The 27,875-nt window shown below is 42.4% G+C and overlaps 2 protein-coding genes, 1 long non-coding RNA gene and 1 pseudogene across 3 annotated transcripts; 3 read left to right on the top strand and 1 right to left on the bottom strand.

The window, feature by feature from the left end:
* Positions 1–18,073: 18,073 nt before the first annotated feature.
* Positions 18,074–18,174, top strand: LOC125092511 (uncharacterized; annotated as a pseudogene).
* A 1,379-nt stretch (positions 18,175–19,553) lies between these two features.
* On the bottom strand, positions 19,554–20,641 carry LOC125092097 (uncharacterized). The gene is made up of 3 exons (XR_007124822.1): positions 20,496–20,641; positions 20,044–20,185; positions 19,554–19,603 (listed from the first exon to the last, which is right to left on the bottom strand). It is a non-coding gene; the product is annotated as an uncharacterized LOC125092097 (long non-coding RNA).
* On the top strand, positions 20,526–23,016 carry LOC125092091 (melanoma-associated antigen B17-like). The gene is made up of 2 exons (XM_047716399.1): positions 20,526–20,619; positions 21,254–23,016. The coding sequence occupies exons 1-2, from the start codon at positions 20,531–20,533 to the stop codon at positions 22,269–22,271; spliced, it is 1,107 nt and encodes a 368-aa protein (XP_047572355.1). The 5' UTR covers positions 20,526–20,530; the 3' UTR covers positions 22,272–23,016.
* A 2,717-nt stretch (positions 23,017–25,733) lies between these two features.
* On the top strand, positions 25,734–27,875 carry LOC125091966 (melanoma-associated antigen B5-like). The gene is made up of 2 exons (XM_047716164.1): positions 25,734–25,866; positions 26,514–27,875. The coding sequence occupies exon 2, from the start codon at positions 26,731–26,733 to the stop codon at positions 27,754–27,756; it is 1,026 nt and encodes a 341-aa protein (XP_047572120.1). The 5' UTR covers positions 25,734–25,866; positions 26,514–26,730; the 3' UTR covers positions 27,757–27,875.

The raw sequence follows: 27,875 nt of genomic DNA, 5'->3' as shown, positions 1-27,875 counted from the left end.
ATTCTCTAAAAAAGGTGAAAAAGAATGAATAGACATCAGTATTTTCCCTGATACCATTTTATAGTTAGAGCAGCACCTGAATATTGCAAATCGAAACTCGTCCTTCTTTTTCCAATTTATCACCTTGTTTCTTTAGCATGCCTTTGCTGCAGATCTAAACGATCTGCTGCTGCATTCTTGCTTTTAAGTAGTTATACATTCCTACCGGATCATAAAGCAGTTGCTGTTATTTTTTTTTTTAAAAGATTTATTATTTGGGGGGGAGGGAGAGGGGGCCGGGCTGAGTGTGGAGCCCAACATGGGGGTACATTTCATGACCCTGGGATCATGACCCTGAGATCACAACCCAAGTCAAAGCCAAGAGTCAGATGCTTAACGGACTGTGCCTTCCAGGACTCTTAGCAGCTGTTATTATTTTACATGATTATAACAGATGCTCGTCATTTTTGCCCTCTCTGCGACTCATGTGTTCCATATTCCTTTCTGGACATGGACATATATATGTCTGCTGTGCTGAAAACCCCCTCTGCTCAATATTCTGTTTTGTCAAACTGGCATTAGATATTCAGATTCCATGTCCCTGAACACCCAACTCTCAACAAGCAAATTTCTTAACTCCTCTATATTTTACTCGGATTTGAACATCAAGGTAGGACAATCCTCTTACCATCTAACACTGCTTCGCATCTTTTATATCTATATTCTTTGAAAAATGCTTCTGTGTCATTTTCTTACACATTTTCATTTTCCTTCATAACACGGCTTGATTTACTCATCAAAATAATTCAGTCCCATGAGTCTCAGGAACAATTTAAGGATATTTACAGTAAAAAGACTTTACAATAAAATAATGATTTAAAATTTGAATGATTAAAGATAGGTTTTAAAAAAAATTAGAGTAGAGGGGCACCTGGGTGGCTCAGTGGGTTAAAGCCTCTGCCTTCAGCTCAGGTCATGATCCCAGGGTCCTGGGATCAAGCCCCACATCGGGTTCTCTTCTCGTCCTGTCTCTCTCTCTCTGCCTGCCTCTCTGCCTCCTTGTGATCTCTATCAAATAAATAAACATTAAAAAAAAATTAGAGTAGAAATGCCATGTTGAATTCAATGAAGACCTAATACACAAAATGTCTGTTGTATATCCCTGTTTGGGAACAAAGTTTGGTCCTGTCCTTTCTAACATCCAACGTGAACAGGAGATCAAAATACAGTAAGTAATTAATCAGGCCCATAAAATGAAAACAAAAGCCATTATCTGACATAGCTCTTTTTCACACTACCAAAAGTGAAGGACAGAGAAATAGAAAAAGAGATCCATTTGCCTCCTGTCCTTCAACGTCTGAGGAGGAAAAAGCGTAGGTGGCTCACCCTGCTCTTACCTCCTCCTTCCCGCGAATGCGGCATCTGTCACAGCAATAACATTGTCGCACAGGATTATTAAGTAAATGCAATCTAATTTAGATGGTAAAGTTTGAACATACACTGATCTGACAGGGGGTAGAGTTCCTTAAGTTTTTATTTTTTTAACCCCACATGTATTGATTCATGTAACAATAACCATAATCAGGATACAGAACTGTTCTCTCACCATATAAAATGTCTCCAGCACTCCCCATCTGAAGTCTCACTTTTCCCCAAATCTTAAACCTTGACAACCATGGATCTGTTTCCATTTCCTATAATTTGGTCATTTTGAGAATGTTATAGAAGTGGAATTTTATGGTATGTAAATTTCACACTCAGGTTAGCTTTTCTGCCCAGCAAATAATCTCAAGTTCCACCCAGAATGTTTCTATCATCAATTTCCCCTTCTCTTGGGCTCACTTAGGCAGCACATTTACTAAAATTTCCCCTTTTCTTTTTAATGCTGAGGAGTAGTCCATTGTATTGATGTACCTGAGCCTTTTATACATTCCCCAGTTGAAGGACAGTTGGGTACTTAAGTTCTCTTAAATTCCGGCCTGCTACAAATAAAGTTGCTATATGCATTTGCTTGTGATGTTTTAGCTGTTGCTTGATCATATGGTAGGTGCGTGTTTAACTACACAAACCTGGCAAATTGATTTCCAGAGATCCTGGACCATTTTCCTTTCTCACCATCCGTGTATGAGCAATCCAACTGCTTGAAATCCTCACTAATACTTGGTATTTTGAGTAATTTCTATGTTAGCTAGTACAGCAGGTGTACAGTTGCATGTCATCACTGCATGAATTCACAGTTCCTTAATGGACCTTCATGCGGAACGTAATTGCATCTGCCTCTTTTCCATTCATAGATCCTCTTCTGTGAGATGTGTTCAAGTTCTATGCGTATTTTCTAATTGTACTCCTTTTTCCTTATTGTTGTTCAGCATAGTTTTTCTTATTTCATTTGGGTCCAAGTGTTTTGTCACACATGTGAGTTGCAAACATACGCAAATCTTCCTGTCTATGGTCTTTATTCTCTGTCTTTCACAGTGTGTCTTGTAAAGCAAAAGGTTTTAGTTTTGAGGAAGTACCACTGATCAGTGCTTTTGTTATGGATCTAAAGTTAGGTCCAAAAATGCTTCACAGTGGAGGGAAGGCACAAGCCATACACAGCTGTACTGGCTCTGGAGCCTGCAGTAAAAGGTAGACGGTGAGATCCCAGAAGGAAAAAGTCTTAGAGTTCCGCCCTTTTTCTTCTCAGTGAGCCTTGGAAGACTGACTTTCTACTGCTACGCTGTAGGAATCAGAAGAAGCGCCTCAGCCTACACAGAAGGAAGTTGTGGCACGGTGACTCCAGAGAATATAAAAACACCTGAAAACTATAGGTAAGTACTAGAATTTTTAATTATCATTTTAATAAACTATGAAGAATGGATGAAAAATAGAATAGTTATTATCACAGCAAATCACATGGTAAGACGAAGTAATTCATGGAATTTTTTAGATGATGCCTACATATATATGAACATGAAGTCACTAACACACAGTTGGTAGGTGTTCTTACTATTCCATATATATCTTACTATAATTGAGGGTCAAAGGCACTGCAGCAGAATTGTGATATTATGTAATATCAAAAGACAGGGAGCTCACAAAACGTCTGGTTCAGCACCTTATCTTTAGAAAATAAGTATTTTTTAGATGAGGATACATAAAGTCTGGCTGGTGAAGAGAAAGAACAGAAAAGTCTGTTTATTATCTGACAGCCTGCTAGGGCCTGAATGTTTTTGTCCCCTCCAAAATTTATACATTGAAACCTAGCGTCATTAGGCCTTAAGGGAGGAGCTCTAGTGAAAAGGCACCTGAGGGATCCTTCACCCCTTCTACCATGTGAGGACACAGTGGGAAGTCAGCAGTCTTCCACCTAGAAGAGAGCCTTCACCAAAGCTACCACACTGGCTTCCTGATCTGAGACTTCCAGCCTCTAGAACAAGAGAAATTTCTGTTGTTTACAAGCTCCCCAGTCTAGTATGTTGTTACCAGCCCAAATGGACTAAGACACGACACTTCACCTGTCTTGTGCACTATGCCTTTTGCTGCAGGTTCTTTTTTTTTTTTTTAAAGATTTTATTTATTTATTTGACAGAGATCACAAGCAGGCAGAGAGGCAGGCGGCGGGGGGGGGGGGCAGGTGAGGAAGAAGGCTCCCCACTGAGCAGAGAGCCCAATGCGGGGCTCGATCCCAGGACCCTGAGATCATGACTGAGCCGAAGGCAGAGGCTTTAACCCACTGAGCCACCCAGGTGCCCCTTGCTGCAGGTTCTTCATCTCACATCTGGCCTAGGCAAAATCTCAGAGCTTGGAGGGAGGTGCTATTGCTAGAGAGTCTTACCAAGGAGCAATGGTCACATAGGAGGACCTGCCTGGGGGAGGACTGAAGTGACCACAAACCGCAGAACAGAAGCATTCCCACATCCTTGTCTCTGCTTTCAGATCTGAGAGCGGCCAGGCAGCTGTCCTCAGCCTTGGATGAGTGGTAGCCAGGATCTAGAAGGATGTCAGGTCACTGCAGCAACAGTAGAAGCGTCCTTCATTTCCCCCTCTCCTCTTTTCTAGGTGTTCCCCAGTCGCTGCCTGCCACTAGGACACAAAGCGTTCTCCAGGCCTCTCAGATTCCCCCATCCACCACCCAGGGCACTGCAGATTCATCATGCAGCAGAACTGAGGAAGACACCAAAAGCCAAGAGGATGAAAATCCAAGCACTTCACAAGCCCCACCTGGCACAGAGAACTCATGCAGAGACCCTTTAACCAAGAAGGCAGCTTAGCTGATGCAATTTCTTTTGCTCATATAGACGATTAAACAGCCCATCACAAAAGTACATGTACTGAAAAAGGTCAACAAAATGTGTAAGGACCATTTTCCTATGATCCCGTGGAAAGCCTCTAACATGTGGAGCTGGTCTTTGCCCTTGATTTGAAGGATTCTGACACAACTAAACATTGTCCTCGTTAGCAAAATGGATTCACCCACCATGGGAACTAGAGTGCTGCCAGTGGTTGCAAAAGACTGGTCTCCTGATGACCTTCCTGAGCATGACCTTTGTGAAGGACAATTGTACCACTGAAGAGAAAATCTGAGAATTCCTGAATATGATGTAGATATATGCTGGGAGAAAGCCCTTCATCCGTGGAGAGGCCAGAAACTCATTACCAGAGATTTGGTAAAGGAAGGGTACTTAGAGTATCAAGTGAGCTCTTGATAGTGATCCTACATGCTATAAACTCCTGTGGGGTCCAAGAGCTCAAAGGAACCAACAAGATGAAAGTCCTGGAATTTCTGACCAAGGTCAATGATATGGCCCCATTTCTGCCTATGCCAGTATGAAATCTTGGTGAGATGAGCAAGGGAGAGCCTGAGCCAGAGCTGCTGATGCTATGGCTACAGCTCAGATACAGTTCGGGGTCACATCCAGCAGCTTCATTAGCCCTAGTGAGGTCTTAGGCCAGTTCTTCACTTTCTGGTTGAATAGGTCCATCAACCATATAAGTAGTGAGGGGCTGCTGCTGGGCGGGTGGGAACACATTACACACCATCATCATATTTGCTTTACCAGGTTACTTGGAGATTTTTCTTCCTTCTTTCCACCCTTCATTTCTTTCTTTCCACTTAGTTTCTAAATGTTGTTCCTTTAAATAGAAAATTTAAACAGCTTCAGAATGTAAGCTTATGAATCACCGCTTTGATTATACGTTATTGTTTTGCATCAAGTTTAGGAGTAGAAGCTATGTGGTTTCGTAAAACCAACTGGGAAAATTTCCATCTTATTTTGTGATCTAAAACAGAATAATGTGGCAATTGAGTAATTGCTTCTTTGGAAATATGAATGGATTCAACAGTAAAATTGTTGTGCTTAAGAAATAGCGAGGAAGTGAAAAACAAAGGCTCAACTCTTGAATTCCCTAAACATTCAGTTTGTTGCTCTGAAAAATCTGAACACACACAGATCTACTTAGCTTATTCAAGAATGTAGGAGAAATTCAATTTTAATAAATTAGATACTGTGTTCATTGGCTCATTCATTCCCTAAGCATTAACTGAAGATCTGCTTTTGGGAAAACACCATTCTATTTCTGGAGATGCTTGGATTTCTATTATCAGAGCAGGTGGATGTTGGTGGGGTATTATGGTAGTTCAGAGGGATAATATAAAAGAAGAAAACAGGAGGTGGGAATCTAAGCAAGAGCAATTTAGTTTAAACATCCGGAGACAAGTCTGTTCAGGATTTCGGTAACTGCAATTCTTCTGAGGTTCTGGACTTCAAGTTCTGCCCTGTGGTCTGAGAGGTAAGGCTGCAGGAGTGGTGAACTGGTGCCAAAACCTCACATGATGTGTCTCAGAGTTGAGAGGCTAAAGCCCAGAATGCAAAGAAGCTCTCACAGTTGTACATGGATCCTGAATAAGCTCGGGAGAATGTTTCTATTAGAGCAGGCAAGGTACGTGTTATGGGTACCTGTTCCACTGCGTGTGATAACCATTTGCAAAGTATTTCTCTATATTCTCCACTGCAAACACAGTCTGCCTTAAATTTAAAAAGGAAGGATAACATGTTTCATAGATCCACACATAAAGATGTAATGTGGCCAGGGGGTATCCTTAACGACTACACCTAGAAGTCTAATCATTGGTGGGTGGACCTCATTTAAGTGATAAGATTTGAATTTTGAGGTGTTGTTGTACTTGGAACAGGCTTTTAAGGATATTAGATGGGAGAGATGTATTTTGTATCAGGTGGGACTTGAGACAATGGGGCCTAGAGGACAGAGTGTGACATACAGAACTGTACTGGGGCCCATGATTCCCCACCTCCCAATGACCATACCTTTGCATACTTGTACCTTCAAGTGTAGCACTTATGGTTGGATTGACAAAAGTGTTGGGATGTCACTCCAATAATTACATTACATTACATGACATGTTAAAGGTAAGACAACACTCCTCTGATAACAGACACTATGTAAGACACCATATTGCTGTCAGATTTGCTCTTGCTATCTTGCTTATTTTTGAAGAGGAAATCTGCCGTGTTTTGAATGGCCTATGGAGCCGGCAAAGTGGCATGAAATTGCAGGCTAGGTTTAGGTACTGAGGTTAGTCCCTAAACAACAGTCAACAAGGAAAAACCCTCTAAGTCCTAGAGACAAAAGGAAATTAACTCTGGCAAACAAAATGAGTTTTAGAGTGGATTTTCCTTGGTCACTTCCAGTTTCCAGTCTAACAAGTAAGGAACTTACCTTGTCACTCCCATTCTCCCAACAAGAAAACATCTGAACCAACTGCAAACTGACGATTCTTATATCCATCAGAGAACTGAGGTCACAAGGCTAACTGCTGCCCCCCAAAATGAAGAGAGGAACTGGATGAATAGAAAATCACAGCTCAGGGCGCCTGGGTGGCTCAGTGGGTTAGAGCCTCTGCCTTTGGCTCAGGTCATGATCTGAGGGTCCTGGGATCAAGCCCTGCGTCTGGCTCTCTGCTCCATGGGAAGTCTGCTTCCTCCTCTCTCTCTGCCTGCCTCTCTGCCTACTTGTGGTTTCTGTCTGTCAAATAAATAAATAAAATCTTAAAAAAAAAAATCACAGCTCACTGGATCATAAGTCCAAGAGCAGAAACCAGGGCTGGAGCTGGCACCAGGATTGGAAAGCTTAAAGTGTATTTCACAAATTTCTGGAGACTCACTGCAGAGTAGCTTCAAGTTAAAAACTCTAGGCCTCTAGGCAGGTCTAGTCTAATAGGGACCCCAACACTTTTCTAAGTTTTACTTCCAGGAGCCCAACTAGGTTCTTATAGCGATAATAAAGGTCAGATATGCCATTGTATTTCTAGAAGGAGAAAGGACAAAGCATCCAGTTTGAAAAATGCCCAAACTGATCTGTTTTTCATAAGAAGACATTCCTACAGAGAAACTATTTACCAGAGCCAAACTGAGTAGGGTTTTATTAGAGCCTAAGCCATGTGGAGGAGGGGAAATGCCAATTCTAGATCCTCTAGCCTTCTAAGAGGAGAAAAGGAAATACCGCAAAATAGGCCCTCTTTACTTACTGTTTTAACTAAGGCATGAAAAAACTGAGAAGCACTTGTGAAGTCAGATCCCAGGGGCACAGGCTCACTATAAAACAGAGACCTAATCAGATTACAGAACACTCCCCCCACCTCATGTCCTATCCCTCACTACCACATCAACAGGGCTCCTGTCTAATAACAAAGGATTGCAACTGAAGAAGCTGTACATCTTGGGCCTTATTTAAGAAAAACAGAGAAGATGAAAAGGACACCAGAGAAAATTTAGTCACTGACAATTGCAGCTATAGCAAACAATAAACACTGCCTGACTCCAGGCCAGAGAATCATAAAATCTTTCACCCAGTACATTACATCGAGCTTTCAATGGCAACAACAAACATTATAAAGCATACTAAGAGACAAAAAAAACATAGTTTGAGGAGGGAGAGAGCAAGCATGAGATCTAGAATCAGATATGGCAGGCATTATGGCATTATCATAGCAGGAATTTAAAATAACTATGAGTAATATGCTGTGGGCTATAGTGGAAAAAGGGAAACCAGGCAAGAATAAGTAAGGGGTAATATGGGCAGAGAGATGTAAGATCTAAGAAAGAATCATAAAACAATGCTAGAAATCAAAAACATTGCAAAAGAAATGAAGAAAGCCTCTGACAGGTTCATCAATAGGCTGGACATGGCTGAGGAATGAAATCAATAAATTTGAAAACATGTCAACAGAAATATCCAGATGAAATGTAGAGAGAAAAAAGAATGAGAAAGATGGAAGAAAAGAGCCAAAAACTGTGGGATGACATAAGATGTAACATTTGTGTAATGGGAATACTAGAAGAAGGAGAAGGAGAGCAAGAAAGAGAACAAACATATGAAATAAAGACAACTGAGAATTTTCCAAAATTAACAACAGATCCTAAATCAACAGTCCAAGGAGCTGTAAGAATGCCAAGCAGTATGAGCAACAGAAACTACACCCAGGCATGGCATATGCAAACTGTAGAAAACTAGCCCAAAGCAGAAATTCTTGAGAAAAAGAGAGACACAAGAGTAAGAATCACATTGGCCTTCTCCTCACAAACAGGCAGGCAAGAAGAGAGTTAAAGTTTGAAAGATTTGAAAAACAGAACCCTACCAACCTCAAATTCTATATTGAGTAAAATTCTCCTCTCAAGTGAAGGAGAATAAAAGATGCTCACAGACAAACACAGACCGAAGAAATCTGGCACCAGGAGACCTCCCTTGCAAAAAGTGTTAAGAGAAGTTTTTCAAGGAGAAGAAAAATAAAATAGGTTGGAAACTCCCATCTATAGAAAGACGACGGGAATGCCAGAGAAGGAATAAATGAAGGTAAAATATATTTTTTTCCTTTATTTGCTCTAACAAATAATAGTCCAAAAAAAGAAGAGACCATCAATTCCGTAATTATACCTTACGAGGAAGTGGTTTGAATGATAGCAAGTTTATGAGAAACAGGAGGGAGGAGCTGGCACTACCTGCGAAACTGAGGCACATCATTAGAAAGTGGACTTGGGTGAGTTCTAAATGCGTATTCCCGAAGTGAGAGCATCCACTAAAAACAAGTAAAAATAATTGCTATGCCAAAGAGGAGAGAGAAAGGAATCATAAAGTGCTCAATTAAAGCTGGAGAAGGGAGCAAAAGGGTGAAAGATAAAAAAGAAACAAAGAACAAGAGCGGCAAATAACAGGGACAAAATGTAATGGTAAGTATAAATCCAACTATAGCAAGAATTACTTTAAAAGTCAGTGGTCTGAATACACTACTTAAAAGAATACAAAATCTCAGAGGGGATAAAAAAACAAGACCATATAATACACTTTCTACAAGAAATCCACCTTAAATGTAAAGACACCGATAGATTAAAGAACCTAAAGAGATGGAAAAAGACATACCACTCTAATACAAATGAAAGGAAAGCTGGACTAGCCAGTTTTCTTTCAGACAAGCAGAATTCAGATCAAAGAAAATTATCAGAGAGAATGTGAGGTATTACATAATCACAAAGGGGTCAATTCTCCAAGATATATTACTGTCTTTAATGGGTATGCACCAAAAAACACAGTGTCAACACACGTGAGGGAAACACGGATGAGACAAATACACAATTATAATGAAGAGACTTCAGCACACCTCTCTAAATTGCTGACAAATTAGCCAGAAAATTATTAATGGTATAATTAAACTGGATAGCACCATCAGTGAAGACGGTCTACATGATATTTTTAGAAAACATAATGACAGGAGAAAACACATTTTTTTTCCCAAGTTCACATGGAACATACATCAAGAAGAACCACATTCTGTGCCATAAAACACCATCTGATTTAAAGAACAGAAATCATACACGCATACTCCAGGGCCACAGTGGAATTCAACTGGAAATAAACAACAGAAAAAATAGCATAAAGATCTCAAATACGTGGAGATTAAACAACATACTTCTACATAAGAAGATGTTTACTACTATATTGCATTTGGAAATTGCAAATTAAAAGAAAGAGATACCACTACACACCTGTTGGAATGGCTCAAATCTAAAACTCTGACAAACCCGAACACTGGAAAGGATGCAGAGCAATGGGACCTCTCGGTGCTGGTGGGAAGGCAAAATGGTATAGCCACGTGGAAAACCATTTTAACAGAACCTTACAGAAGTAAACCTACACCTACAACCCAGCAAATGTACTCCTTAGTGTGTACCCACATGAGTTGAAACATTATGTTTAGACAAAAACCTGTACACAGAAGTTTACAGCAGCATTATTCATAAGTGCCAAAGAATGAATGCAACCAAGATCTCCTTCAACAGCTGAATAGATAAACTGTGGTACATCCAGACAATGGAACACTATTCAATGATATAAAAAATGAAGTTTCAAGCTATGAAAAGACCTGGAGGAATGCTAAATGCATACTGCTAATTTAAAGTAGCATATATGAAAAGATTACATACCCTCTTTTTTTTTTTAACTGTTCCTCATTTTCTTTTTAAATTTAATTTTATTTTTTCAGTGTTCCAAGATTCACTGTTTATGCCTCACACCCAGTGCTCCATGCAATCCATGCTCTCCATAATACCCACCACCAGGCTCACCCATCCCTGCACACCCCTCCCCTCCGAAACCCTCAGGTTGTTTCTCAAAGTCCACAGTCTCTCATGGTTCATCTCCCCTTCCAATTTCCCCCAACTCCCTTCTCCTCTCCATCTCCCTATGTCCTCCATGTTATTTGTTATGCTCCACAAATAAGTGAAACCATATGATAATTGGCTCTCTCTGCTTGACTTACTTCACTAAGCTTAATCTCCTCCAGTCCCATCCATGTTGCTACAAAAGTTGGGTATTCATCCTTTCTGATGGAGGCATAATACTCCATAGTATATATGGACCACATCTTCTTTATCCATTTGTCCGCTGAAGGGCATCTTGGCTCTTTCCACAGTTTGGCGATTGTGGACATTACTGCTCTGAACATTGGGGTACAGATGGCCCTTCTTTTCACTACATCTGTATTTTTGGCATAAATACCTAGTAGGGCAATCGCAGGGTCATAGGGTAGCTCAATTTTTAATTTCTTAAGGAATCTGCACACTGTTTTCCAAAGTGGCTGCACCAACTTGTATTACATATGCTCTTATTTTAAATATGTGCCATTCTGGAAAAATGTAAAACTATAGAGACAGGAGAAAAGATTAGGAATTCAGGGGGATGGAGGGAGGGTGCCTCCGTGGAGCACAGGGGATTTTTCACACAGCAGAACCACTTTTTGTAATACTATAATGATGGATACATGTCATTATACATTAGTCAAAACCCATTGAATGTACAATGCAAAGAATGAACCCTAATGTATGCTATCTACTTTAGTTACTAATAATATACCAATATTGGCTTATTAGTTGTAACGAACACAATAAATGAATGCAAGATAAGATGTAAATAATAGCAGAAACTGTGTGTAAGGGGATGAGAGGGTGTATGGGAACTCACTGTACTTTCTGCCCAACTTTTCTATAGATTTGAAAGAGCATAAAAAAATAAAGTTTCTGAATAAATAAATATCCCCTCAGAGCTATATTATTTCCAGTAGTTTTTGTTTTCCTGAATTATCTGAATGTTGCAGTTGGCCAATTATTTTTATTGACTTTCTCACATGAAACCTTACTTTCTCTTCTGGGAGAAAAAAAAAAAAGCAACTCTCTTACTAGTGTTTAAGTTTGCTCAAATTTCTTCTATCATTAATAAGTAAAATGAAAACAAAGCAAAATACTCCCATGAACTCTGGAACTTGAAACCTCCTCTAAACAACTCTATTTCGGTCTAGTACTTTTATGCATAAACACACACAGATGTTCAAAAAATCATAAAAGCATTGAGAGATACACTCAACTTGTAAAAACTGTGAGCACCACACATAAAGCTCTATAGCATTCTATTGCTCAAATAGCCCAAGGGGGTACGTACAGGGATATTTACTATATTAATCAGATTTATTACAAACATGTTTAAAACATCCAAACAATTCAAGAAGCTAGAGAAAGAACAGCATATTAAAGACAAAGAAGCAAAGGAAGGAAACAATACAGACAAATGCAAAAGTGGTCAATTAAAAGTAGAGCCAGCTAAAGAAAGCCCATTCTGCGCCTGGGTGGCTCAGTGGGTTAAGCCGCTGCCTTCGGCTCAGGTCATGATCTCAGGGTCCTGGGATCGAGTCCCGCATCGGGCTCTCTGCTCAGCGGGGAGCCTGCCTCCACCCCCCTCTCTCTCTGCCTGCCTGTCTACTTGTGATCTCTCTCTGTCAAATAAATAAATAAAATCTTTAAAAAAAAAAAAAAAGAAAGCCCATTCTTTGAAAGGATTTATATAACAATTTTTATAAGTATTATAAGCACAAATGAAAGAAGCACTTACACATGATAATAGGTAAATAAAACTGGACAAAATTTAGGTGGAGTAGAGACACAACAATGATAAAATAACACCGTAAGTATTACCAATATCTCAAGATGAGTGATGGGCAATGAAGAAGTTCTACCTAACAAAGAATTTCAGATACAAAACTCGGGAATTTTGGAATTAGAAAATGACCATCCTGCTGCCTCTAATGGACTTAATGGATAAAGAAGATGACTGCCAACATTACCACAAAGGAAACAACAGACATTATGGGCATCCTAATAGAAGAGCACATTTTTACCCCTGTAGTGCATTTGCTAATAAACAAACACCTAAACCTTAGTAGGAACAGGATTCTACCTATGAAAATTGAGGATTGCTATTGACTAAAATCACGTAACTGGATTCATCATTCTAGTCTCCATACTCTTGTATACATTTGAGAATTTTTATAATACAAGGGCTCTATTTAAATATCCTGCCTTTAATATGAAATGTGATGTGGGAAGCCTGGGTGGCATGGTCAGTTAAGTGTCTGACTCTCGGTTTCAGCTCAGGTCATGATCTCAGTGTCATGAGACTGAGCCCTGCATTGGGCTCCCCACTCAGTGCAGAGTCTGCTTGAAATTCTCTTTCCCTCTCCCTCTTGCCCCTCTTTCTTATGTTCTCTCTTTCTCTCTCTCTCTCAAAATATACAAATAAATCTTTAAAAAAAAGTTATGTACAGGCAGATCTCATTTTATGGGAATTCTCAGATCATTATGTTTTCTACCAAACGATGGTTTGTGGCAACTCTGTGTAAAGCAAGACTATCAGTGACATTTTTTAATGCAATTTCCTCACTTCGTATTTCTTTTTTTTTTTTAAGATTTTATTTATTTGACACACAGAGAGAGAGAGAGAGAGAGAGCACAAGAAGGCAGAGAAGCAGGCAGAGAGAGAGGGGGAAGCAGGCTCCCTGCTGAGCAGAGAGCCCGATGCAGGACTCGATCCCAGGACCCTGAGATCATGACCTGGGCTGAAGGCAGCGGCTTAAACCACTGAGCCACCCAGGCGCCCCCTCACTTCGTATTTCTATGTTATATTGTGGTAATTCTTCCAATATTTCAAATTTTTCATTATTATTATATGTGTTATGGTTATATATGATCAATGATCTCTGCTATAACTACTGCAATTGTTTTGAGGTGCCAAGAATCACACCCAGAAGATGGCAAACTTAATCAATGCTTAGGTGTGCTCTGACTCTCCCACTGACCAGTCGTTCCCAACATGTCTCCCTTTCCTCTAGATCGCCTATTCTGAAACACAACAATATTGAAATTAGGCCAATTAGTAACCCCACACTGGCTTCTTCGTGTTTAAGTGAAGGGAAGATTTCCATGTCCTTCACTTTAAATTGAAAGCTCGCAATTATTAAGCATAGTGAGAAAGGCATGTCAAAAGCCAAGACAGGGTGAAAGCTGAGGTTCTTACACCAAACAGTCAAATAGTAAATGCAAAGGAAAAGTCCTTGAAGAAAATTAAAAGTAGTACTACAATGAGCACACAAATGTGAGACATGGATAAAGTTTCAGTGGTCTGGGTAGAAGATCAAACCTGTCAGAATATACATCCCCTTAAGCCAAAACCTAATCCAGAGCAAGGCGCTAAATCTCTTAAATTCTGTGAAGTCTGAGAGAGGTGAGGAGGTCAACAAGAGAAAATCTGAACCTATCAGAAGTTGCCTCATGAGGTTTAAGGAAAGAAGCCATCTCCACAACGTAACAGTAAAACGAAATGCACCGAGTGCTAATGTAGAAGCTGCAGTAAGTTATTCCATAGATCTAGCTAAGGTAATTCGTGAAGGTGGCTACACTACACACAAATATTCAGCGTAGATGAAACATCCTTCCATTGGAAGAAGATGCCATCTAGGCTTTTGTGGCTAGAGAGGAGAACTCAAAGCGTGGTTTCAAAGCTTAACAACTCTCTTCTTAGGGACTAATGCAGCTGGTTGAAACCAAAGCCCATTTCCCATTCCAAAAATCCTGGGACCCTCAAGAATTATTAATTAATATTTGTTAATATTAATTAATTATTATCAATTAATAATTAATTCTGTCTGTGCTCTGTAAATGGAAAAACAAAGGTCGGGTGAGAGCACACCTATTTATAACATAATTTACTAAACATTTTAAGCCCACTGTTGAGACCTACTGCTCAGAAAAAAGGTTCCTTTCCAAATATTATTGCTCAGTGACAGCGCACCTGGTCCCCTGAGAGCTCTGATGGAGATGGACAATGAGATAAACATTGTTTTCATGCCTGCTAACACAACATCCATTCTGCATTCTGTGGATAAAGGAGTTAATTTCAAATTTTAAGTCTACGATTTAAGAAATACATGTCATAAGGCTATAACTATCATAGCTAATGGATCCCCTGATGGATCTGGGCAACGCCAACTGAAAACCTTCTGGAAGGAATTTGCCATTCTAGATGCAATTAGGGACATTTAAGATTCATGAAAAATAAAAATATCAATATTAATGGGGGTCTGGAAAAAGTTATTCCAATCTTCATGGATAACTTTGAGGGTTTCAAGATTTCAGGTAGAGGAAGCAATTGCAGATGTGGTAAAAATAGAAGAGGACTAGAATTAAGTGGAGCCTAAAGATACGACTGAATTGCTGTGATCTCATGATAAAGATTGAATGGATAAGGCTTTGCTTCCTAAAGCTGAGCAAATAAAGTAGATTCATGAGATGAAATCTACTCCTGGTGAAGATATTATCAAACAGTGTCAATGCTACAAAGAAACTGTGTGAGAGAAAGAGTCAATCGATGTGACAAACTTTGTTGTTGTCTTATTTTAAGATATTGCCATAGCCACCACAAACTTTAGAAGCCACAAGCCTGATCAGTCAGCAGTCATCAACAAAGAGGCAAGACCTTCCATCAACAAAAAGATTATGACTTGCTGAAAGCCCAGATCATGGGTAGCAATTGTTAGTAATAAGGTACTTTATTATTACAGTATGTACTTTTTAATATTTTTTAAAGATTTATTTGAGAGAGAAAGTGCATGCATGCAGGGGAGGGGGCAGAAAGTCTTAAGTAGGCTCCATGCCCAGCACAAAGCCTGACGTGGGGCTCAAAATCAAACCTCTGAGATTGCAACCTGAGCAGAAACCAAGAGTCTGGTGCCCAACAGACTGAGTCACCCTGGTGCCCCATATTACGATATGCACTCTTTTTTTTTTTCTCCATTTCAGTTATTTATTTGACAGAGAGATAAATCACAAGTAGGCAGAGAGGCAGGCAGAGAGGCAGGCAGAGGGGGAGAGGGAAGCAGGATCCCCGCTGAGCAGAGAGCCCGATGCAGGGCTCGATCCCAGGACCCTGAGATCATGACCTGAGCCAAAGGCAGAGGCTTAACCCACTGAGCCACCCAGGTGTATTGCACATTGAAAAAATGACAATACAGTGTAAACATAACTTTTATATGAACTGGGAAAACAAGAAATTCAATGGACTCTCCCTGTCACAATATTTGCTTTATTCTAGCAATCTGGAACCAAAACCACACCATCTCCAAGGTGTGCCTCTATACCATAGCTTATCATGTATCTCTCAGCTCAGTGTCTCACCATATAAAGCAGCCAGTCAATTAATCTATCTAATAGGTATTCACTGAGCACCAATCAAACTCGGGTTTTCTCCAGAAATTATTAAAAACCAATTTCCCCATTTTCCTCACTTCTAGTATAAGTGGTATTCTTTGAAAGTTGGTGGTTTTTTTTTGCGTATATGTCACCATCTTTGATGACTATTTAAAACTCACTCACCTTTGAGTATTTACTACAACTTCTTAAGTCCTAAAAGTTATAATTTCAATATGGAAATTATCATCTTCTCACTTTATTTTTAAATGTACTTGTAGTATCCTTCGTTCAAATTATATAAAAGTAACACATATTTTATACTCATACATCACAAATAAAAACAAGTTTAATGAATTTATAGCTGAAAGGCATTTAGAAATTTCACTTAGTTAATATGTCCCACATAAACAGAACTGTATGAGCATGGGGTTTTCACTAAGCTATTTTTTTTTATTATTTATTTGACAGAGATCACAAGTAGGCAGAGAAGAAGGCAGAGAGAGAGGGGGAAGCAGGCTCCCTGCTGAGAGGAGAGCCCGATGTGGGGCTCGATCCCAGGACCCTGGGATCATGACCTGAGCCGAAGGCAGAGACTTAAACCACTGAGCCACCCAGGTGCCCCCTTCACTAAGCTATTTTTAAATGAAGGTATGCACACTGTATTTTTTTTTTTTTAGACATAATGCTTTTGTACAAGTAATAGATATAGTACAGTGTGAATATAACTTTTAGATGCACTGGGAACCAAAAAATTCATGTGACGTGTTTTAATGCAATATGTACTAGCTTTATTATGGTAGTATGGAACTGAACCTACAATATCTTTGAGATATGCCTGCAAAATGGAGCATTTTATCAAAATACTGTGAAATTAAATAAAGGAAAACTCATCTAAAATGGAGGCAGAAGGCCAGAAAAAGGAGCTCTCATAATTTACCACTTGTCTTCAACTGCAGACAAGTAGAAAAGTATTCCCAATAGAAAGAAGCTCATAATACTTCACTACAAGAGCAGGAAGAAAAAAAAGATTTTTTTCCTTGCCCAGGAACAGCCCAACCAGTGAGAGACTCTCACAACTTAGCCAATGAAAAGCCATTTCAAACTCCAAGTTTACTCCAATGGACTTTAAAAGAGCTCCCCCAACTCTTCCTTCCAGCTATAAAAGAGTATTCCTCTCCATTGTTCTTGGACTTGACTATGGTTGTGCCTAGTCTCCAAGTCCCAAACTGAAATTCTCTGCTATTTCCAGATAAACCTATCTTCCTGGTAAAATAACTGGATGCGTACTTTTAAGGTTAACGTAATATAAATAAGGAACTAGGCCCACAGAGAGACAGACATCTTCATTCAACAAAATTAGAAATTGAAACAGCAGTTTAACCCAGGCAACATCAAAAGACTCCAGGGCTGGGGCGCCTGGGTGGCTCAGTGGGTTAAGCCGCTGCCTTCGGCTCAGGTCATGATCTCAGGGTCCTGGGATCAAGTCCCACATCGGGCTCTCTGCTCAGCGGGAAGCCTGCTTCCCTCTCTCTCTCTCTCTGCCTTCCTCTCCATCTACTTGTGATCTCTCTCTGTCAAATAAATAAATAAAAATCTAAAAAAAAAAAAAAAAGACTCCAGGGCTATCCAGGCCTTTGGGCTTCTTACACAAAATGATAAAGGAAAAAGTAATCACCACCTCATGTAAACTTTTTTAAATTATACAAAAACTCGGGAGTATTCAACCACTAAAAATAGGCTACCTCTTTTTGATACAAAGACCAGGTGAGAATCCCTCAATAAAATAACACTAAAGCCAAGCTCACTTCATAGAGACAAATATCCTAAATAAATTCATAGTATTTCCAATATAGCAGTGAATTAACATTAGAAAATGCATTCCAAATGGAAATCACTATCATAGCAAAAAAAAAAGAGGGGAAAAGGATGGGACTATGTGCAAGGGTAAAGAAAAAGCTTTTGACAAAATAAATAACACTTGCTGATGATAATAAGTTTTGGCAAGCTTGCATTACAAAAGAATTTCCATGCTTCCTTTGGCACCAAATACAGTAAAATTGGGACGATACAGAGAAGACTAGCATGGCCCCTGTGCAAGGATGACATGCAAATTTTGTTCCATATTGGTAAAAAAATAAAAAGAGAGAGAGAGAGAGAAAGAAAGAAAGAAAGAAGAATTTCCATTTTCTAAAATCTATAATGAATATACTAAATGGGAACTACTGCAAATATATCTAATAGGTTTGACGAGAAAACAAAGACATATGATATCAAATCCACTGTCTACAACTGGATGAAAATACATACACATTACACAACTATTAGACAAGAATATGAATACCAAAGTAAATAAAAGGAAAGAATAATGAAAGAGGTAAAAATGGTGGCAACATAATATCTTAATTAAAAAGTTCCAAGTAATTGGTACAGAAATTATTAAGACACATAAACAGCTTCAGAAAGATGTTGTATAAAGAAATCAACACAGCAAATTAAGGAATCTGACAAAACAAAATCACTAACAAATTACAACATGTAATGGAAGATATATTACTGAAAACAATAATATCCAAGATGTACTTAATACAAAACCAAAAAGACATCTACAGTTTCTTTAGGAGATAACTACAAAAACATACTGATAGGCAAACACAAATCAAAACCACAATAAGATACTACCTTACATCAGTCAGAATGGCTGAAATTAACAACACAGGAAACAACAGATAGTAGTGAGGATGCAGAGAAAGGAGAATCCTCTTACACTGTTGATGGGAATGCAAACAGATGCAAACACTCTGGAAAATAGTATGGCAGTTCCTCAAAGAGTTAAAAAAAGAACTACCCTACAACCTGACATTTATCCAAAGGGTACAAGAATATTGATTTGAAGGGCCAGCAACATCCACAATAGCCAAAATATGGAAAGAGCCCAGATGTCCACCAACAGACAAATGGGTAAAGAAGTGGTGGTATATATATATACAATGGAATATTACTCAGGCATCAGAATGAAATCTTGCCACTTGCAATGACGTGACTGGAACTAGAGTGCATTATGCTAAGTGAAATATGTTAGAGAAACACAAATACCATATGATTTCACTCATATGTGGAATTCAAGAAACAAAACAGATGAACACAGGGGAGGGGAAGAAAAAATAAAAGAAGATGAAAACAGCGAGACAAACCATGAGAGGATCTTTATACAGGACGCAAACTGATGGTTGCTGGAGGGGAGGTGGGTAGGGGAATGGGCATTAAGAAGGTCACATGATGGAATGAGCACTGGGTGTTATATGCAACTGATGAATCACTAAACTCTACCTCTGACACTAATAATACATTGTATGCTAAACTGAATTTAAATAAAAAAAATTTAAAAACTTACTGAAAGGGACACCTGGGTGGTACAGTCGGTTAAGCATCTGTCTTTGGCTCAGGTCAGGATCCCCAGGATCTTGGGATCGAGGCCTTCATCCGGCTCCCTGCTCAGAGAGAAGACTGCTTCTCCCTCTCCCACTCACCCTGCTTGTGTTCCTTCTCTCGCTGTGTCTCTGTAAAATAAATAAATAAAATCTTTAAAAAAATGTATGGGTTGTTTGTAGCAGTGTGACTCTGCAAGCTGTGCTAATAACCAATTGAAAATTTGCCATTGAAAGTGGACTGGGCTTCATTAACATCTCAATAGAACAAAAGGTACAAGGTACAAACTATTTAGACTAGCAAGTATCACAACAATTATACATAAGGATGGAAATTCATTCCAGAATCTTGGAGCAATGAGAATGATGTCAACTAAAAGAAGCCCCAGGAAGGTGGTCAGGTTTAGGAGCACCCCACTTTCCCATGGGATTTCTAAGGGCCTTGATGGGGGTATGGGGAGGTATGAAGTGAGAAAAGGAAGGAACTCCTGACCTGCTAACTCTCTGCAAGTTCCCTGAATGAAACCTGAAGGGTTCATCCACCCAGAAAAGGGATCCCACGGGATTCTTACCCTATGACAGTCATGTGTGGGAAGCCTCAGGCAGGAGCTGTGTGATGAGGTGTACCTTGAATTCCTATCAGAAGGCTCACAGATTTGAAGTCTTTGGTGTGAGGAGTTGGCCTTAGGTCAGCTGATTGGAGGAGCCAAGGACCTTTTAGGAGTGTAGTGAGACACTGAGCGAGTAATGAGGTATGCACCCCCCACATAAGTGGGGCCCAAGAGTCCTATGTGTGGAGGGCTCCAACAACGCAGCTAAGCTCAGGCACCCAAATACTTCCTAATGGAGGCAGGGAACAGAATGAGACCCTTCCTTGGTCTGAGAACAACAGGCTGAGAAGAATCAGTGAAAGCCCCTGTGTGAGCGCTGTGAGACTCCTCCCCCTACAATCCAGCACACCACACACTACCTTCATCACTCCCTACCCCGCCCAAAGAGCCCCGCCCACAGAGCCCGCCTCCACCCTCCAGGGTCCTCCTCCTGGGGGCCCAGACCCACATGACCGGAAGTGGACCTCTTGGCTCTCGAGGACTTCCTCTGGACCACGCCGTGGGTAGTGAGGCCTTGTCGGACAGCTCTTGCCTAGGGTGAGCCCAAACTGGGGACCTGTATACTGTTAGGGGTCGATGTGCAAGGAGTCCTGGGTTACAACTTTGGGGACACACCTTCAACAACCCCCCAGCCCCAACTCCCCCGGAAAGAGAGGTGCAACAGGCCCTGCCCCGCTCCACTCATGCTCTCGGGGCTCGGAGGCCCCAACATGGCGGTTAAGCCCCAGGTCCCTTCACTTATCTCGCGGGGTCTCGGGGATTGCAGGCCTTGTCCCGGGACTGCCGGGCTCTGGCTCAGCTCAGCACAGGCAGAGACCCCCAGGCCTACTGGCGGGAAGGAAATGGCCTTTGAGACGACTGAGGGGAATCCATACCCTAGAACACAGGCCACGCGCAGTCCCCCGTCCTGGCCTTGGCCTTGGCCTGGGAGGGTCCGGGCTGGTCAGGAACACTGCCGTCACCCTGGTAACACCCCGGCAGGGCTGGCTGGCTGGGGCCCAAGGCTCACACCACCTTCCTCCTCAGGGCCCAGGCTGACCAGGGTAACGGGAGCCCTGTGGGGTCCTAGAGCAGTGCCCTGAGGGACCCTGCAGGGGCGGCCGTGGGCAAAGCCAGGGTGGGACCTCTCCACTGAAGGGGCTCCCCCCACCTCACTGGCCCCTCTCTCCAGGTGCCTTCGCTGCCTGCCAGCCCTGACCAGTGTCACCATGCCTCGGCGCCAGAAGAACAAGGCCCGTGCCCGGGAGAAACGCCGCGGTGAGGCTCAGGGTGTCGGGGGTGCTCCTGCTGCTGCACCAGCACCACCAGCAGCAGCAGAAGAGCCCCCCCGCGCTCCCCCGGGCTCCCCGGAGGAGGCGGGTCCATCTTCACCACCCGAAGGTGGCCCGGCCCCTGGGTCTCCTGGCGCAGGGTCCCCAGGCCTGCCAGGCGACCAGGGCGCTGAGAACCCGGCCGCGGCTGCGGCCCCGGCCGCCCCTCTGGCCATTCGCAAAACGCCCCTGATCCGCAAGGCCAGCATGCTGGTGCAGTTCCTGCTGGAGAAGCACAGCTCCGGGGAGCCCCTGATGCGCGTGGCGCTGCTGAAGATCATCGGCAGGAAGTACCGCGAGCACTTCCCCGAGATCTTCAGGCTCACCTCCCAGCGCATGGAGCTGGTCTTCGGGCTGGAGGTCCGGGAGGCCGACGACCGCGGCCAGTCCTACAGGCTGGTCAGCAAGCTGGCCCAACCCGGCGAGGGCACCCTGGGTGGCGGCAGCAAGGGGCTGCCCAAGTCCGGCCTCCTGATGGCGCTCCTGGGCGTGATCTTCATGAAGGGCAACCGCGCCAGCGAGGAGGAGGTCTGGGAGTTCCTCAACGTGCTGGGCGTGCAGGAGGGCAAGAGGCACCTGGTCTTCGGTGAGCCGCGCAAGCTCATCACCCGAGACCTGGTGCGCCAGGGCTACCTGGAGTACCGCCCGGTGCCCGCCAGCGACCCTCTGCGCCACGAGTTCCTGTGGGGCCCGAAGGCCCGCGCGGAGACCAGCAAGATGCAGGTGCTGCAGGTCATGGCCAAGATCAACGACACGGTGCCCAGCTCTTACCCCCAGCTGTACGAGGAGGCTCTGCTAGACGAGGAGGAGCGTGTGGGGGCCAGACCCCAGGCCAGGGGGTCTGCCGCGAAGGGGGCCCGTAGCAAGCGCCGCGTCTAGTCAGGCAGTCGGGGCGGCTGCTTTTCCCTGGGGTGGAAGAGGGCACCTTCCCAGTAGTGCAGAGCCCTAGGGATCGGAGGGAAAAAAAGCATAGATGTTCCTCCTGTTTGTTCTAAACTGTTAGCTTCTATAAACATATATTGTTATACTTATTTAGGTATTCTCAAATGTGTTTTTTCTTGTAATAGGTCATTTAGCTCTAGAATATAAACTTAAGAATGGCATGGATCTCATTTATTGCTGTCTCACAAGGGAGAGTTGTAGGTTTGGTATATGAAAAAGAAAGTCACAAACCATCTATACTATATTTGTGATCCAAAAGCAGATAACAAGGAGCATTAATTTTTTTTCCTGTTGCACATAAGTAATCTGTAGGTCTATTTTTTCTTTAAGTGTTCAAAGGTTGTTCGTTTTAATTGAATATTTTGCATCTGAATCTAAGTTTATTAATGCCATAGATAACACATTTATTACTATTCAGGTTTCAAAGTAAGAGATTTGTTTTTGTAAACAAGCTGAAAAACCTATAGTATTTTCTTTTTGCTACAGAGCAAGGTAACATGTTACTGGAATTGGGTTTTTCATGGGAATGTGAAAGAACATCATAAGAAAATACTTGGGATCAAAAATTGGTGACAAATAAGTAACCATTCTCTTTGTCTTTACTTTTAAAGTTAAATAATATATAACTGGATATGCATAGCTAATTCAAAAAGTGTGAGACATTAAATCAAATAAATTACACTTCTGGCTCATTCCCTTCTTTCTTCTAGCATTAACTGATTACCTGCTCTTTGGAAAACTCCCTAAAAGCACCGGGATTGTTAAGAAAACTAAGACTGGACCATGGCACATAGAATTGTAGACTTTAGCAGTAGTCAGCATATAATGAGGATGATAAGATACATTCTAAGAAATAAATAAATGACAAGTAAAAAAAAAAAAGAGGTGCACAGGGAAGGTCCTAGATGAGAACAGTATGGTGTAAATTACCTGATCAAGGCTGTGCTGGCCTGGGTAAAGTGCCAGTCCCTTGAGGGGGAGGTCTTTCCAAGCCAGGCTGTGCAATCGGCTGGATGTGGCTGTGGGAGCGCCTGGCAGGGCGGGACCAGGTCCTCAGTCAGTTGTTCCACATTGAGAGACTAGGCCTAGAATGGAAAAGATTTTCACAGTTACTTTGGGATTGTGACAAAACCACTGACAGTCCCTGGCTGGGGCCGGAATGGAAGGGGTCCTGTATGCTTGCTCCAGTGCAGGTAACCCAGTGCACAAATATGTTCTAGGCATAGAGTGTCCGGAGAGTTTCTGAGTAATCAGAGTAATACTCCATTGAAGTGAGATTCCAAGAAGCCCCTGGACTTTACCACTTATCACGGGATAAGTAAAAGCTCTTACTCCATTAAAAGGGCATTTTAACTAAGTTTTTTTTAGTATAATTTGTCAAACCCTTAAGGGAGAGACCAAATTTTAGTGGCGATAAAATGAATGAAAATAGGGGGTGGTTTGGATGGAAATGGACCCAGGAGGGAAGTTGTTGATCCTTGGCACAAATAGCAACTTATAGTTGCATCCAACTGGAGAAGACAACCCCAAACCCATATTAAACAATAGATGCTTTGATGGGCAAATACTATTGAGTTTTATTTGTCCAGGAGCATTTCGTGGATTTAGATTTCTATATTGTTTGGAGTTGCATATTATCTAATTCAAGCTGGAAATAAAATTCTGTGAGGAAACAATGTCACCATCTGGGGTCAAAATCATCTTAGTAATAACTGCCATTCATTAAAAGTACCAAACTTAGGGGTGCCTAGGTGACTGACTGTTGGTTAAGCACCTGATTTCAGTTCAGGTTATGATCTCAGGGCCTTGGGATGAAGCCCTGAGCCCGGCTTCACGCTCAGCGGGGAGTCTGCTTGTCCCTCTCCTTCCCTCTGACCTTCCCCCTGCTCGTAATCTCTCTTTCAAATAAATAAAATCTTAATAAATAAAAACACTGAACTTTGCTCAACACTGTGCCAGGTGGGTTAAACACATCAAATGTAGGTCTGTTGTCCTACCTGATAAACATTATTGGACTCACTTTTCAGCTGAAGAACTTAGAATATTCTCAAATTTAAGGCGGGAAAGTAACTCTGCTGGCCTAGACCCTGGCTCTGGATTCCTCTAGAGCCCACACTGTCACTCCTTCCAGGGTGAGGCACACCTGTGTCACTTATTTCATTTTTCAGCTCAGTATTCAAAATGTATTTTAGGTGTTAAAAAGCACAACTTCATACCCAAAATACAGTTCTGGAATACACAGCCCAAGGAACAAGCAATAAGAATAGCAAAATCAGGGTGCAGTATGAATAAAGAAAGAGACAGTATTCAGTGACAATTACATTATCAACAAAGAAAATGTCAGTAAACCTCAAAATATCAGGGACTCACAGTATCATGTGGCTGAGCCCCTTCATTGTAGAAAGTAAATCTTTTAGAAGTGAAATTATGGAAGGGGCTAAGACTGTGATGAGAAGGAAGAGATCAGCTTGCTTTCTGTGAGAGCACACCACCAACCATGGGCCCCTACCCTTCCCAGCTTCTTCATCTCACATCACCCTGGGAATCAACCCATTCACTGCTAGCTTTGCAGTAGGGAGACTAAGCAAGTGTTTGGAAGGATGAGGTATTTCCCAGGAAGCCTTTCAAAGAAGAGACAGAAGTCAATATGAAAATTCTGAAGAATGAGGACTAAGGAGGCAAACACCCCATAATAACTAGAATCACGGGAAGACTGGCGGGTGACCCCCTTGGCAGAGCTGCCAAGATAAGCATTCCCTCACTTATTTTGGGGTCCTCAGGGCCAAGAGAGCTTTGGTCCACATGGGTGATCTTAGGCTGAAAGAAAGTGGAAACCCAGGGCCAGCTAGGAGTCAAGGTAAGGATCCTAAGAGAAGACTAGCGGCAAACCCCCAGCTGGGTCAGAGAGGGCCCCATGAAGCCTGAATCCTGATATCACACCTGGAAAGGAACAGGCAGGAGTAACTTGTGCAGGCCCTGTGTTTCCACTTTCTTTTAGCTTAAGATCACCCATGTAAACCAAAGCTCTTGTGGCCCTGAGAAACCCTAAACAAGTGAGGGCATGCTTATCTTGGCAGCTCTGCCTTGGCCTCCTAGGTCTGAGAGGGGTCGCCGGCCTGTCTACCTCTGATGCTAGTTACTATGGGGCTCCCATGGTTTAAGGTAAGAGACCTCAGACAAGCAAAGGAACGAGTCTCAGGTCCTACCAGTAACGAAGAGGAGAATTCTGAGTGAGAACTTAGGGAACCCTTTTGTCTGAGACCTGAAGAGAATCACATAGAATCCTGCCTTTGCTAGAAGCCCTTGGGTACCTGAGCATTGTTGACATAATGTGACATATTCACTTCCTCCTGTGGTGTCACAGGGGGATGGGAGACTTAGTCTAAGGGGTGTGGCTTAAGCAGCAACAGTGGAAAGATTTCACAGGCCAAAGTGAATACCCTGAGGACTAAAGGAGCCACATGCCCCTAATAGTAGGAGAACAAAAGCATTAGTTTCTTACAAGTGTCCAGCTTCAGGACACCAAGGACAGGTATGACCAGATAAAGAGATCCTCACTTTCTTCTACGGGTCATAGGGTGGTAAAGACCTTGATATGAGGGGCAGGTCTAAGGGTAAGGGAGGGAGGAACTCCAGGCCATGAAAAGGGTCAGGGATCAAAGCAAGGACCAAGGGACTACCTACCACTGAACAGAGAGAGTGACCAAGAATCTGGCTGCAGCCCTAAGAACTAGTGCCAGGTTATCAAGTCAAAAATCCCACAACACTTATTTCTATCAGATTTACAGGGACTGAAATCCTTAGTTTGAAGGTACAGTTACCATTCAATGAAAGGGGTGGAGTTGCCAGGCCCTACACAGACCCAAAGTAAGGACCCTTAATGAGGATTGAGGACCACAAAGAGGCCAGGATAGAAAATTCCCCACTGAACATTCAGACCTAGACAGGAATTATAAGCTGGAAACCACTTTCACTTCCTTATTGTGGGTGCCAGGGATGCTTGTGATGTCAGCCTCAGGAGAACAGAGGAAAAAACCCCATGACCTGCCACTAGTTGAATGCGTGTCTTCCGTAAGAGACTCCTCAACCACGAGACCGGCAGCCCCTACCGTCACCCCAGCATGCCTGAGGCAGGTCTGGCAGGAAGCAGCATAAACCTCACTCTACTTTCTTTCACAGGTTTCCCAACGGACTGGCTGATTAGGGAACGGGAGCCCTGTGGGTTTTTAGAGAAGTGCCCTCGAGGAAAACCACAAATGTAGCCTTCCTTATATACCACCAGCCAAGGTGGTGTTTTCATGCTGAAGGTGGGCACATCCCGTTAAACTTCGTCTTCCTTCAGTGGGTCCTCATTGCCTGCTCAAACTCCTGACCACTGTCCGTGATCATATTCATTATGCCTCGGAGTCAGAAGAGTAAGCACCGCACTCGTGAGAAACGCCACCAGTCTCACAGTAACTCCCAGAATCACAAGGGAGTTCAGGCCCCTGTAGCAATGGAAGAGCCCCCCACCTCCTCTTCTCCTGTTTTGGAGGGTAATACCCAAAATCTATCAGCTACAGAGTCAATTAGCACTTCCCAGGAGTCTTGGGGTGGCCCATCTACCACCATTACCTCTTCAGATATTTCTGGTACAAGATCTGATGAGGGTGAGGACAGCCAACATAAGGAGCACCTATGTTTCCCTACGGTCTCACCTTCTACTAAGAGCTCATGCATTGATATTCTAACTATGAAGGCGGGTTTGCTGGAACAGTTTCTTCTGTACAAATATAAAATGAAACAGCCCATTGTGAAGGAAGACATGATGAAGATTATTGGCCAAAATTACAAAAACCAATATCCTGAGATCCTTAAGAGAGCCTCTGAACGCATTGAGGTTGTCTTTGCGGTTGAATTGAAAGAAGTTGACTCAACCAGACACTCCTATGACCTGGTCAGCAAAGTGAAACTCCCTAACAATGGGAGGGTGCGTGCTGGCAGAGGGTTACCCAAGACCGGTCTCCTGATGACAGTCCTGGGTGTGATCTTCATGAAGGGCAACTGTGCTGCTGAGGAAGACATCTGGAAATTCCTGGGTATGATGCGAGTATTTGCTGGGAGGAAGCATTTCATCTATGGTGAGCCCAGAAAGCTCATCACCAAAGACTTGGTGAGACTACGGTACCTGGAGTACCGCCAAGTACTGAACAGTGAACCTCCACGCTACGAGTTCCTGTGGGGTCCAAAAGCTCAAACTGAAACCAGCAAGATGAAAGTCCTGGAATATTTGGCCAAGGTCAATGGTACAGTTCCCAATGTCTTCTCATCAAGATATAAAGAAGCTTTGAGAGATGAGGAAGCAAGAGCCCGAGCCAGACCTACCACAATAGCCAGTGTGCATCACAGGGGCACATCCAGCAGTTTCTCCCACTCCTATTGAAATCTGAGGTTTTAAAAAAATCATCTAAATAAGAAAATATGACATCATAGTAGGGGTTTTCAGGGAAATGTGAAAGAATCCCACAGTAAATTTACTGTGATAATGGAATATAAAAAAAT

Source organism: Lutra lutra, chromosome X (assembly GCF_902655055.1).
Source record: "Lutra lutra chromosome X, mLutLut1.2, whole genome shotgun sequence".
NCBI lineage: Eukaryota > Metazoa > Chordata > Mammalia > Carnivora > Mustelidae > Lutra > Lutra lutra.
This window is presented reverse-complemented; position numbering and strand designations above follow the sequence as displayed.

What these genes read in the sequence shown, in the direction of transcription:
- LOC125091966 (XM_047716164.1), top strand. Translation starts at nt 26,731, where the DNA reads ATGCCTCGGAGTCAGAAGAGTAAGCACCGCACTCGTGAGAAACGCCAC.
- LOC125092091 (XM_047716399.1), top strand. Translation starts at nt 20,531, where the DNA reads ATGACCGGAAGTGGACCTCTTGGCTCTCGAGGACTTCCTCTGGACCAC. An exon ending in TCGGACAGCTCTTGCCTAGG is followed by an intron (nt 20,620 to 21,253) that starts GTGAGCCCAAAC and finishes CCCTCTCTCCAG; the next exon opens with GTGCCTTCGCTGCCTGCCAG.